Source organism: Cotesia typhae, unplaced genomic scaffold (genome assembly GCF_013202065.1).
Source record: "Cotesia typhae breed Kobodo isofemale line unplaced genomic scaffold, CoteBio_Ctyphae contig_22, whole genome shotgun sequence".
Lineage (NCBI taxonomy): Eukaryota > Metazoa > Arthropoda > Insecta > Hymenoptera > Braconidae > Cotesia > Cotesia typhae.
Window position 1 is genome coordinate 7310537 of NW_027423728.1, and position 15078 is coordinate 7325614.

The window sequence follows — 15078 nt, forward strand, 5'->3', positions numbered from 1 at the left end:
TTATTATTTCTCAATAAATTTATTTTTTCAAATAATAAATATTATTTTTTTAAACTATAAATAAGAGCTAAAAAATCTTCAGTAGTAAAAATAAAATGTACACTTATTGATTTGTCTACCGCCTTTCTGTTAAATATACATATATATAACATCGTTTCTAGGAATCTAATAGCATCCATCATGGAGACAGCCTACACCAGAAAACTTGCCCAGCAACCAATGAATTTTTAGATATTACTTTTACTTATTTTACTTACTTTATCACGGATATTTACAATAAAATAATCTTTTTGGCTTCTTCAGAAGCTCTCACGCACTTTGATTAATATGTAAACACAGCAATTCCTGATATTTCTTCAATGTTTTATCATTTCCATACTCTTAACCCGTTTTACGGTGTTAATATATTTATTTCAGAGTAGATTAAACTTTTAAAAAAATAAAAATAATAATATTCAAAATTGATTTCAATTTACTCTCAAGTAATTTCGATGTAAAATTTAAAGTGATAAATTCAACAAATAGCAAATTTTATGCCACTAATTTTTTATTTCTAAATTGTAATAAAATTCTTGGTTCAAAAATTTTTTTTTCGATCTAAATTAATTTTTTTTATCGGTTTGATAATATTTATTTATTTATTTTTTTAATTTAATTGCTAAAGCAATAGCTGTATGGCAAATAAAAAAATAATTGTAAATGGATTTTCTTAAAATGACCCACTTAATGTATCAATTGTTAAGCTCGGTAGAAAAAAAAATACAGGATGAAAAAAAAAAGAATAAAAAAAATGGTAAAAGGTTAAAAAAAATAAGGATAAGAGAAAAGGCGCCGACGGGTTACTACTCCTTGGCACGCTGTTAATGGCCGGGATAATTATTGTCTTTGGCCAGGTGGTCCGCTGTTAGTTATTAGTCCTCTGGCGAAGTGGGAAAGGCTGCGAATAGAAGCTTTAGCTTCTAATAAGTAGTAAGTGAGGTTAAACAATATAAATAAGGAACAACAATGAAAAGAAATAGTAGTGCAGGCTACACTGATCCAACATTATCGATTTGGTCATAAAGTTTAATCTCTCAAACGATTATAAAATTACCGAGCATCCCACTCTTAAACTCTCGATTCTTGATAGCACGGTGAAGATACCAACAAGAGAGAAGAAAGAAGCGCAAGGTAAGTAAAGGCCTGGAGGCTCCATGCGCAGCCTACATACTTACTTCTCCGTTAAATTCAACTCGTAAACATCCCGCTGTAGTGTGTTACCCGGCAATGTCGCGGCTTGTATTTCACGCCGAACAGCAGAATAGAACACTACTTTTTTATTTTTATAGCCGAGTAGCTAAACATATATTTACCCGGCAATATATTATTATAATACCCGTAAGAGTTCTTGTTCCTCTGTATTATATCGTGTATGTATATTGTATTGTATGTACGGGATATTTTTCAATTATGAATAACATTACATTCGAAAAATTCACTCTTTTGCTTCAACATACTCTTCTGTAAAAGTGGAAAAAAAAATTATTGTCTGAAGTATTAATTTATATTATTAAGAGAATTTTGTGGCCGGTGTATTTATATGATAAAATTGATTTTTATGGTTAAATTTAGTGTCATTGCAAAGGTCTTGATTTGAATTTGTGCCTTTTCAAGGTTTCATATCATTCTCACTGATAGTCAATTTATTATGATAAGTATTTAGGCTGCATTCGAAAATACTCTATCTCTAGATACAAAATTAAGAAATTACCTTGTATCTCGTGAACTATTGACATTTTTAAAGATATAAGCTCATCCCGATGTTACACTAATCAAGAGCTTTCATTTAAGTACCCACATCAATTTTTCATATATTTATATATATATATATATATATATATATATATATATATATATATATATATATATATATATATATATATATATAAATATATATATATAATATATATATATATATAAGATATATATATAAAAATGCATGTGGGTACTCAAATGAAAGCTCTTGATTAGTGTAACATCGGGATGAGCTTATATCTTTAAAAATGTCAATATTTAAGAAAGTACAGTGCAATTTAACAAAATTCATTATTTAATAAAACAAAATTTTATTGATTTATAATTCACAAGTTGCTAGTAATTATTATTATTAATTTTTTTTAATTATATATGAATTTTAAATTTATTAATTTCTTCATTTTAGCACCATTAAAAAAGAATGAAAAAAAAAAAGATAAAAAACATTGATAAAATAAATATTAATACTCGTTCCAATAAACTATCAGATAAAATCTATCTTATCCACCGCATTGTACATGTCATTTTTAAAAAAATCAAAAGATTTAATATTATTACCAGCATGCAATTTGCTCATTTATAAATTAATGATTACTGTCATTTAGCTTAAAAAAAAAAAAAAAAAAAAAAAAAAAAGGAGTAACAACTGGTCTACTAGATCTCAGGGTATGTCCTAAATCATGAATGAATCAATATTAACGATTTACAAGGCGCAATTTTCTTAAAGAAAAAAGGACGTTCAGCTGAGTCTGGAAAATAAGACTGACGTGGGCATATGTAGAGTTGAATTAATAGACTCGTTTCAGGGTTGTCAGCATCAGGACGAGTAGACAGCTAAAGTAGACTGGCAAATACTTGAATTTTTTTAGCCTCAAGGATATTTAAATAATTATAGAGTTAGGTAAGCTGCTTTTAACTATTTGCATTTTTGGCATCACTATCTAACAATATTATTTTTAATATCTTTATTATTATTATTAATGAGGATAATCGTAAATATTAAATAATTACCGGGCACAAAAATTGATTCTTGTATCGAAGACAATTATTATTAAACTGATGATTTATGAATGAATTTTTTTTTATAATAATAAAAAAATTAATTAAAATTTTTTTTAAATAATTTATTAATTTAAAAAATTATTATTTTACAAATTTTTCAGTTTATATTTTTACAAACAATTAAAAATAAATTTTATTAAAAAAAAAAATTTCTATCACAATTTTTTGATTCTCCCGCCAAATTATACAAAAAATGTTTTTTATATTTTTTTGAAAATTAAAAAAAATATTTAATAAATACGTTTCAATAATAAATAACATAAAATGTAATAATAATTATATGAAAAGTAATAAAATATAAAAAATAAAATCAACTCACACTATTTATCGAGTAAGTGTAAATAAATAATTTACAACATAATTACAAATATAAATATGGCGACAAAATAAATATCAACGAATGGAATTTAAATCAAAAATACTTCTCTGACCAGCAGGGCGTATTTTATTTTTATCAGTATCCTCCCACTCAGAACTGGAGTCGCCAAAGAAATTATACAAGTAGAGACGATCGCCAGTCTGGATACCTGTTGATGAAAAAAGTAAATGTGAGTATAAATATATTCGAGGCTGAATAAAGTCGATTATAATTAGTAATAATGGGGGCTTGGATCTAACTAGACTTACCAAGTCTGGTGTGGTGAGGATTCCATACGACGTTTGCGATACGGTGGTTGAATGATAATGAATCGGTATTTTTTTGAATAATTATTCCATCGACAATTCGGTTCCAACTGGCTAAAACGGGAATAGTCGTTGAACGAGTGGTTCCCTCCCAGTAGTACCACACGACAACCAGTTCTCCGCTCAGCTTGTTCCACGCCAAATGTTTCACGCGACTTAAGAAGTTAACTCGTCTATAATCCAGGGACTTTTGCTTCGGGATGTCCCAGAGGGACAGTGAGCCATCGCCGATTCCACCGCCTATGCAGAGAACTCCTTTTTCCCATGGATGCCAAGCCAAGGCCTGTGTATGTCAAATCAGTCAGGACTCTTGTTAATATTTTCTTCGATTATTAATATTGCTTCCTAAATAGTACGAATATATGCTTGATACGAGACGGTAAAACGAGTTCGGTCAAAGTTATAGAAAAATCTGGTAAATTTACAGTTTTTTACCTTAGAAAAAATACCATGAGGAAAATGTAAATTTAGCATCTGGAAAAATCTTAAATTTACATGGAAAATTAATGTAAATTTTACATTGCAGAAAATGTAAATTTTACATTATTAGACTGTGTAAATTTTACTTATTCATACCTAAAAATTTGACAGTAATTTTTTTTTTAATTTAATAAAAAATGACGGTGTAATTTATACATGATTATTTCTGTAATTATGAATTTTTCCCCGTAAAATTACATTCAGAAATATCTATGTACCTCTGATGGATCGTAGTATCCTATTTCGAGAAATGGGACAATTCCTTTCAGCTGATAAATATTAATATTCTTATCTGTGCCAGTTGTTGCAATGTATTGATCATCTGGTGATATCGCCATGTCCAACACTGATCCTTCGTGAACTATCACGGACTCCTCCTTCTCGATATATGATCCATTTATAGTGAATATACAAAGTCTTCCATTGCTGCACCCTCTACACAGAAAAAAACTCCAAAATAAATAATAATTCCGATAGAAAAAACAAATACACGACAAACATAATACACACGTAAAAACTTGGCGATCCGTTTTACTCCAAACAATACATCGAATAGAACATCTGGAACAGGAGCAGTTTTTTTTCCAAATAACTTTCCCAGATGCGATATCATAGCAGCACAATTTCAGTGACTCTGAGTACATCACAAAACGGTCTGCTGCGTGATTCCATTTGACGCATTGAATTTTCTGCGTCCCGATATTTTCAGCCTCGACGTTTACTACTGCCGACACGCACTTGGTTTCCCATGAGTCCTTAAAAATCAGTATCTCTTGTTCCACTGCGACCAGCATCATGTTTTTCGAGCTCCAATCAATCGTTCCACGGCCTTAAATTAGTAAATAATAATTGTAATACATTAATATATATATTTTTTTTTATAATATACTTTATTTCATTCACTAAAAAAAAATTTTTTTTGTCAAAATTTCAATTTTTTTTTTTTTAAATAGACAAAAAAATTTTTTATTTATTTATTTATTTTTTTTTTTTCAAAATTTATTTATAATTCATAAAAATAATTATTTTTATAATGACTGTTAAATAAACAATTTAAATAAATTATTAAATAAAAAAAATTTTTTTTAAAAGATGAAAAATAATTAATTATATTTAATAAATAACAAAATTTTTTTTAATTAATTAATTATATAAAAATTAATAAAAAAAAAGAAAATTGATGAGTATTATAATTACTAGGAAAATGATTGTATCCAGAAAGTTCAACAGCACTTTCCCAGCACTTAAGTAACGGCTTGCAGCGAGATTTGGCCTTCCAAACATCATCAATCGATGATTTTTTCATGACACTTGATCGTTTATCAGGATCAAAACCTGATCTATAATAATAAGGGAATGAAAGTGGCCGTTGTTGGGAGTTGAAACTCAAAATTCGGTGATTGTTGATCCCTTGAAAAGGCTTGATTTTGCTCAAGCACTCGGTCATCACTCGCTTTTTCCAATCAGTATGCAGTCGTTTCATCTGTAAAGATATATATCTAAACTCTGAATAAGCTCCAGTCACATATATTTATTTATATACACGTAAATCGTGTCAGAATATGTTACACCAACGGGTTTTATTTAAAGATAAAAGAAACAGTTCTGTATAGTACAGATGCTCATGATCAGAATAAGAGACCCCGATGTTATTAAATAAATAGCCTGGGCTCATCGCGAAAGAGCGAGAAAGATAAGAAGTAACGTGAAAGAAAAAATAAAAATGAAAAAGTGCGTGGGTAGGATTGAAGAGACCAAGCGAGTAAATTGCGTATCCGAAGAGCTTAACGATCGGTTTCGTTCTTGAACACGGCGTGCGCGGCTTTTGCCTACCAGAAGATGCTAACAATAAAAATAATAAAAAGATACTCTCTGTATGCTCGAAAGCGATCAAGTCACGACCATGGTCAACGTGTTACGCGATTACGCTCGTAAATCCCGATCACCACCGACATTCCCTGCTTCTCATATCAATGGGTTGCTTTCGTGAGTCGATTATAAAAAATAAACCGAGAGCTTCATGAAAAAATTTAATTATCTAAAAAAAAAAAAAAAAAAAAAAATTAGAAAGCAACTATTTATCGATAAAAAAATTTTTTTTACCTGGCTAATTTTTATTTCTGGCAAAATTTGGCTATATATGACTTTATATGGTCATATGTGACCTGAGATGACCATATATAGTCATATATGATCATATATCGTTATAAATGACCCTCTATGGTCCAATTTAGATATATATGACATTATATGGCTATATGTGATTATATATGACATTATACGGCTATATTTAATTTTACATGTCCATATATGGCTATATATGATCCAATATAGCCTCATATGACCTGTTATGGTTAATTTTTGTGTCGGACAATACCAGAAAATTTTTTAATAAATATTAAAAATTATTACCTGTACAAGGACATCCAAATATGATTTAACACCCACTGAAAGTGACTTTTCACCAAGTTTGTGTTTGGCTAAATCGACATTCAACTCACGGCGAGATGGAATCATTCGATCTGCGTAATTGCTGGTTGAAGTGTAAGTCTTTCCAAAAGCAAATCTGTGAAATGGAGTTGTAGAGATTGTTTTGTTATGATATCTGGTTTCTGGCCCGTAAATTGGAATCGGCTGCTAAAATGTGGGAAACATTAAATTATGTAAGTGAATAATTATTTAACAGGAGATTTGTATGTGAAAATAAGTCTGCAAAAAATTAAGACCAAGTTAAAGGAGGGTTGAGAGAAGAGAGCATTATGCAGAATACGATCAAAGGGCACCGTAATATTTACCACGCCGTTCACCCTCTCCGACCCCCAACGAACATCTGCCTCCTTCTTGGGGTCTCATCGATATACTAATCTGAGTGTCTCAAGGTATTTAATGAATTAAATTTATTTTTTGTTTGAGTGAGAGTTTATAGTCACCGAATATGTAATTGTAATTCGAATCACCCGAACCGGGAATCGAACCCGGGTCTCTTTTGATAACGTTGGGAATTTTTAAAATTACCCTAGAGTGAGTTTGACTAAAATTTAATTTTAAATTATAAAAAAATTTTTAAATCATTATTTGGCTTTTATCGAATTTTTTGGAGTCAGATTAAAATTTTTATTATTATTAATCAATAAAATTAATAAGTGTTTTATTGAGAATAAAAAATCATCAGAACCAAATGAGGTTAAATTTTGAAAAAAATTATATTTAACTCTCTCCGATGACGCGCAAAGTTTATCTTAATTATTCACAAGCACATATTTTCACTTAGATTTTTTTTTTACATCTTGCAAATATTTCTAACAGAATTTTTTGACCTAAAATCGACAACATCTGATAAAATTCTTTAGTATTTTAAAATTAATTAATATACAGACATATGTTTGAAAATAAGCGCAATAATTTGATCTAATAAGTAAAAAAAAGTAAAGTAAATAAATAATAATTTAATACATGACAGACATTTGAGAGTTTAATGATTTTATTTAAAATCTTGACGTCTCCTATATACTGTAATATATTATCCGTCATATATTTAATATACTGATTTATAATACATATAATTGTACTGACATATGAACGAGACCGCTAATTTTCTCTGTCACTACTCAGATAGATTTTCTGACACCTGAAATGAGTATATCATTTAGATGCGAAATATTATTTTTTCCTCACATAATTTTTATTCTACTTAATTGATATATTTAACGGCGTTAATATAAATAACAGATAGATATTCTCCCATCAGCATCAGTAATAACCGTTAATGTAAATATTATGTATAGAGAAAAAGACAAAAATAATGAAAGGTATATATATGTCTCGAGTTGCTGCAGAAGATAGATATGAGAGTGAATAAAATTAAATCTAATTTGCATGAAGCTCAAGACTTTTAAATCCATTTTACCAGGTGCAGAATACACTGTCTCACGTATATTTATTTTAACAATCCCAACGGAGACATTACTCGGTCTTCCCATGGACAATATGAGTAAATCCGAGCGGACCCCCAGCAAAGATAACTTGTTTTTTTTTTTATTCTTCACCTTTTACCAACCTGATCATCGTTGTTCTTCCCTTCTTATAGAGATTCGTAAGGTGCCAAAACAGCTGTAAATACATATTTAGTTTATTGAAATAAAATGTTGTTGTTTATTTAAAATTATTGTTGCAAGATAAAGGGAGAGGGATTAATTGAAGATTTTAAAAATTTTTATTTTTATTTTTTGTTTAAGAATTATTATTTTTGTCAACTATAAATAAATAAAATTTTGCTTTATTAAATAATAAATTGCACTGTACTTTCTTAAATATTGACATTTTTAAATATCTAAGCTCATTTTGATGTTACACTCATCAAGAGCTTTCATTTGAGTACCCACATGCATTTTGATATATTTTTCATATATACATATATGTAATGTATATAAATATATGAAAAATTGATGTGGGTACTCAAATGAAAGCTCTTGATGAGTGTAATATCGGGATGAGCTTATATCTTTAAAAATGTCAATAGTTCACAAGATACAAGGTCATTTCTTGTTGTTTAATTAAGATAACACTTGAAAATACCTAAACTATATATTGCAATAAAAAAATTACAAAGAGTAGTTTTAAATAATTATTTAATTAAAAAAAAAAAAAAAAAATTGCTGAGCTAACAAATCCTTGTCTATACAATAATTTTCTTCCTCTCAGTAAGTGAATGTCTACTAAAAAGACAAATGATTCAATTAAGATAAAAGATATCTCTAAGCCAGTAAATAATCGCCGATGAAAATCAAATCTTATTAATAAAATATCTTAACAAATAATATTATCAGCGAAGTAGAAGTAAAATATTTTTAAAAAAGTATCTTGCACTAGCTGAATGTCGCTGAAGAGAGTACGAACAAATATAAAAGCAAGTAAAAAAAAAACTAGATAATTGGTTGTTTAATCTAGATGATATGATGCAGGTAGTGTCGCGTTGTCTTCCCACGGTAGAGAGCATATGAGCCAACATTAACAGGATATATAAAGGCGCGGACTCTAAAGATCTTCAACACAAATATAAAATATATATATATATATATATATATATATATATATATATATATATATATATATATATATAAATGTGAGATATAGAATGTATGACTGCATCAGGACCGGTCAGGAGCAAAAGTATTATATGTAAGTGTAGATAGAAATAGAAATAGACAGAGTTGTGTTAGTAGGCAGTAGCTAGTAGCTAGCAGATGACAATCGCACACACTTGGTGCTCGTGTGAGACGCACGCTCTCTAATACATATCATCACCTGCGGCAATAACCACGCAAGGTCTCACTGGGTCAGGTTTTAGTTGTTTAAGATATATCTCAGCTATGCTGATGATTATGCTCCTAGCTGAGACTCCGGAGATATTTCTATAGAGGGCCGGAAGTCTTCCACCTCTAAGGTCGAAAGGTAATTCAAGGCGAAAGATGAGTCTGTGCAAACAAGTTCACCAAAGGTTATACGGCGACTCTCTGCTCACCTTTTACTATTTTTTTTTTTTTTTATTAGTTTCGATGTTAGATAAATTTATTTTGAAAGATTACTGTCGCGTTTAAAAAATTTTATCTGCTAATGAAAAAAATTTAATTGCTACATTTTCAACATTGTAGTGAAAATAACTTCCTAGTTGTCGGAATAATATATGAAGATAATTTATAAAAGTGGTTTATTAACTCCAATTAAGAAATATAATTTATGAATATTATACTAGAAGAATTTTACTATAAATTATATTAATTAATACTAGTTTTAATTTTATTCATTCATTTAAAGTTGTAAAATTTTTTAAAGCTCGTCCGTGTGGAAAAATTTCTCTGGAACAATTGGAAAAAAAATTTTAATAAGTATGAATAATAATTCATAAAGTTTTTTAATTTTTTAAAAAGTCTTATTAAGTCAGAAAAAATTAAGTCGAAATTATTATTGTCTTTATTAATTTATTTTATGGTACACAGATACAAATTTTTGTTTATTTATAATTCCTGTCCTAAAGGACTCTACTGACAATAAAATTTACATTATATTTATTTATATAGAATATAAAATTTTTGCTTTAATATTTATTTCATTTTTAGGATTTTATTTTTAATTAAAACCTAAATTAACCTTCATTAAATCGAATCAATATTTAATTTGGAGTATTACAAAAATTTTTTAAATAATTTTTTATCACCTATGAAAAAATTTTCCTCCTGGCAATTAAATTTGTAAAAAAAAAAAATTTTTAAATATCAAAAAAGCACTTTGGACAAAATTTTGTTCTTAAACATAATTGATCTCTGTTCCTACGACAATATCCTGAGGGTATATATATACATTTGTCTCTCATTAATATCGTACCGTCGATGGCGCGCGGCCCTCCAACAGCGAAGACATCTTTTTTCTCAGCATTCCACCAGACACAGTCGTTGTCTCTGAATCTGCTGATGATGATCATCATGGTGTCGTGTACTTTCAGCTTAGAGAAACTGAGAAAGTAAATTATATGATAGGATGTATATACCTATATAGAATCCGATGTAAAATCCTCGATAAAGAAGTTGAAGTTGATACACTGCTTCTTAACAAAGCAGTTTCCTGATTACACTTTATATTTTATTTAACAAAATAAATAACTTGTTTAATTTATAAAATTATTCTTAATTAATCCACTATCAAATCCTCCTCTTTATTATTCATCTTTTATCTAAGCTTATCTTTCGGAATTTATTATTTCAAGATTATGCAGATGAACTGCGAATTAATATTCAATTAGTGTAGACAGTATTGATGATAATGATTACCATAATAATAATAATAATAATAATAATTATTATTATTATTATTATTATTATTATTATTTTTTAAATAAGTCTTTAAATTGTCTTAAAATTTTCGTTTGTTTAATTTTTGAGAGTCATTTGCAGATTTTTGAAATTTGGTCTTAAAATTGTCCGATAATAAATTTTTAACAATTTTTAATTCAATTTAAAAAGAGCGAACTCAAAAATTTAGCGTTTAAAAAATCGTAAAATCGTCTAAAAATTAATTTTTATAACAAATTCAAGAACCAAATTTAAAAAATCTGCCCTCAGAATTTTTAACAAACGACAATTTTAAAACGATTTTTTTTACACATTTAATAATATTGTATATTCTCATTATTTATTATCACTCCTATCCATATCTTCCGACATTCAGACAAACTAACTAATTAAAAAAAAATAATTATAAAAATCAACCTAATTATGTAAATACACCTGTATAAATTTTTTAAAATATTGCAAGGAAAATAGCAAGTTGCTAAACATGAATAAATTATATTATTATTATCAATTTTTGTTAATACACCTTATTAATAAGTAATGATAATAATAATAATAATAATAATAATAATAATAATAATAATATTAGTAATAAAAGCTAGTAAGTGACTGCGCATATGATCATATGTGAATAGATAGTGAATTAGATTTATAAAAAAAGGTGTGATAACGTAAATAACATAAAGGTTGACTGGATGGGTTGCGAAACCGCTTGCTGTCGACTAATGAATTGGTATATATCTATTATTGTAATGACCATGTGCTGCTCAATATATACACGTATATAAATATATAAAATATATTTATGTATGGAGGTGAGAACGGGTTATACTAATCTCAATATAATATCATGCGGCAACGCACGATAACGCTGTGCTGCTCCAGCAATCCACTACAGAGTTAAATCGATTGCTTGCTCTCCATCTCATATCCAGGCGTTAAAGTCTCCGGGCCATCTCTGGCATTTCCATTATTTTTGATATTATCAACTCTTTTAATATAAAAAATTATTAAATGTTATTTATATTTATAATGTAAATTATCTCACGATAAAACTGATGCCTTATCAATTGATAAGCAAATCCTTTCTACTTTTTTTTTTTTTTTTTTTTTTTTTTTTTTTTTTCAATAAAAAAATATGCTAAAATTAACATCTTTAAATTTATACACACTGATAAGAAAATTCTTTGAATTAAGTAGCAAAATTATTGAATTAAGAAATTGTTATTGATTTAAATTAATTTTATTCAATTTAAAAATTTTTTTTTATTTATTATAAATTATTACTTTTAAAAATAATTTTCTAAAATTAAAAATTTTAAATTTTTGTCTAAAATTTCATAAAAAAAAATTTTTTTTTATTGAAATAAAATTTTTTAAGTCTAAAAACTTTTAATTTATGTCTAAATTTTCATAAAAAAAAATTTTTTTTTTATTGAAATAAAATTTTTTAAGTATTAAAAAAAATTTTTTTTTTATTTTTTATAAGTAAAAACGTCAGCTGAATGTTCGTTAGATTTTTTACCATGTAAATTTATCATACTACCGTACAGGACGTCCCTCATCTCATAGAAATCAACTGAATGTGTGAAAGGAGTATTAGATCGTGCGTTAGAAGCAAGTGATTGGTCGAACGAAAGTTACAGGAGGTTGGCTTGGTGCCCCATCCATTTCTCGGCTGCCACCATCGCCATCAACATCACTTCTTTCATTGTGTTACCCATTAGACAAAAATTGAGTCGACCCTCAATTAACGAACGCCCACGCAAATATTAAGATTTAATTACCGCTCAAGTATCAATATCACCGGTGTTAAAAATAATTTTCTCTAGCCCGTTCTTTGTATTGCATCAATAAAAGCTAACCCTACGGCAAACAAGTTTGCTGACCGAAAGCGAGTGGAGAATATTCGGAACACGTTCGTCAAGTTGTGATATATATTATAAGTAATATAATAAAATTATAAATATAAATTATTATTATACAAAAAAAAATCAATTTGATTCAAGATTAAAATCGTTTAAAAATTTTCATCGTCTTTTTTTAAGAAAAAATTTTTTTGGGGCAATTAATAAAATTTTTGTTGCCTAAAAATTATTTTTTTTTTCTTTATTTTAATAAATTAATTTTTTTTAATAATTATTCAAATTTCAATCAATTTTTTTATTTGCTGAATAAATGACAAGCCAGATACCGGACGAATGTTAGCTCACTGCAGTGGATGGATGCCTGATAATATTTTTATAAAAAAGGTTTAACATCCGCAGCATCAGCATCAGGATCAAGATCAAGAGCAGAGTGTTACTGTACGGTAAAGTTGCCCGGAACGGTCCATCGCACACTGGACTGATCAAGAGAGGCAAAGTAGGAGAGAGAAGTAGTTCGTCGAGCCCAGCCTTTTTCCTTGGCCACACAGTACAGCATCGCTTGCGGATCTCTCGGACTTGTATTGGGCCTTCAGTCGTTGGCCGTTCTTCCTGCGGGCAAGAGGTCCCGATCTTTGCGTTTCACTTTGTGCTAAATTTTTTTTCCTCGACTTTTTGAAATTTAAAATTTCTAGACTATTTTTAATAATCAGTTTGTTTTTTATTTTATTCGGCAACTTGATTGATTATTTAAAAACTTTACCGTGTTGTGTTTTGTGACCACAATAATTAGTGTGCTGGTTTGATATTCAAATAATATTATTACTTTGTGCTATGTACAAATGATAAAAATCAATAAAATTGTTTTTTGTACAGACTGTGTGATGGCGGGAAATATAAATAACGCGGCGCGCGCAACTTGGATAAACTCACGCGGGAATTTACTGATTTATTTGCTGCTGACATTTTTTTTTATAATTATATTTGAAAAAACTGACGGTGTATAATACGGTGTGATTTTACAATAAATATAATTTAGTGACTAATTAATCAAGTTTTTAAAAATTTAATGGACTTGGAAATAATTTTTTTAATAATCGCACTACTTTAAAGTAAGTTTAATATTCAAATTTTTTTATTACTATTTTATAAATTTTTTAAAATAAAAATCTCGGGAATTTTTCAAAGGAAAATTTTTTAAATTATTGTAACAATACTCAATAATTATAAAAACAGTTCTAATGGTCTCAGCTATCCTTTATTGCTTCACGGTAAAGCCCGAAAAAAAAATTCCATCGATCTTTTGATGAGTTCGAGCTAAAAAAATTAACAAAGAAATTTTATTGTTGCAATTGTTGCGGTAAACAGTTACTATTCGTAGAAGCTCAATTTAATATTATTTTTTTTTTTTTTTTATAGTAATAAGCTTGGCAGTTTTTTGAGGCAAAAAGTCTAGAGATTTGAGTAAAACTTTTTATATGAAATAGAGCGAAGATCTTACAGTTAATCTTGAAGGTTTTGCAAAGTAATTTACTTTTGTAAGATATTTATGAATGTAAAGAATTTTATGAGACGTCAGTGATTTCAATGACTTGCAAAGGGTGTGAGCAAGTTTAAATTAAAGTGAGTAAATTAAATTTTATTCGGTTTAAGAATTTTTTTTTTTTTTATTTAAAACAAAAAAATCTTAAAAATTTCTTTCTGGATAAATTAATTTTTTAAACAGTAGCTTAAAAAAATTAAGCTTTAAATTTTAATTTGAATAATTGTAATAAATAATTATTGAAAACCTTTTTAGGACAAAATTCTAAAGACCATCCTTTATTAATCGTAATTATAAATACATAGAAAAAAAAATTTATTTGAAGCTTCTTCAAATTTATTTTGGTAAATATTTACATGTAGATTGCCTTCAGAAGTTGGAAAAAAAAATGTTGGCTTTCAAATTGTTGGATAAAATTTTTTTTTTTTTTTGATGTCCTAGATAGATTTTTTTTTGGAAAATAAATTAAATTAAAATTTATTGAAATTACTTAAGAATTTTTTTCAAACGTTTAAATTTGATTAATTTTATTTTAGAGCGAACAATTATTCCACTTGTTAGTAATAACACTAGTTATTTTGTTTCTTTGTTGAATTTCAAGCTTACAAGTGCGTGATTAATAAAAAAGGGTGATAAAAATAAAAAATCCGAGCCCAAAGACGAAAAAGAAAACGTGTAGGTGTTACCGGTCGGTCGTACAACACAAGAGAGCGACAGGTTTGATGTGGGCCGAGTCGTTTCGCGACTAAAAATTTCTTCCCGTGCGTAGGTGTCTGAGCCATTCCACGCGAGCCATCCCGACTTA

At 28.0% G+C, this 15078-nt stretch overlaps 1 protein-coding gene across 3 annotated transcripts in view; it reads right to left on the reverse strand.

Annotated features, from left to right (window-relative positions):
* Positions 1-2984: 2984 nt before the first annotated feature.
* The window catches only part of LOC141523967 (protein cortex), a 49451-nt gene continuing 37357 nt past the window's right edge, over positions 2985-15078 (reverse strand). Inside the window, exons 2-7 of one of the 3 annotated variants that reach the window (XM_074237579.1) lie at positions 6433-6654; positions 5218-5503; positions 4531-4849; positions 4239-4455; positions 3484-3823; positions 2985-3383 (exon numbers count right to left, since the gene is read on the reverse strand). In XM_074237579.1, coding sequence (XP_074093680.1) covers positions 3250-3383; positions 3484-3823; positions 4239-4455; positions 4531-4849; positions 5218-5503; positions 6433-6654 — 1518 coding nt within the window. In that variant the 3' untranslated portion in view covers positions 2985-3249. Of the gene's footprint in view, positions 3384-3483; positions 3824-4238; positions 4456-4530; positions 4850-5217; positions 5504-6432; positions 6658-15078 lie in introns of all 3 variants that reach the window. The other 2 variants (XM_074237578.1, XM_074237580.1) reach the window with 2 other exon arrangements.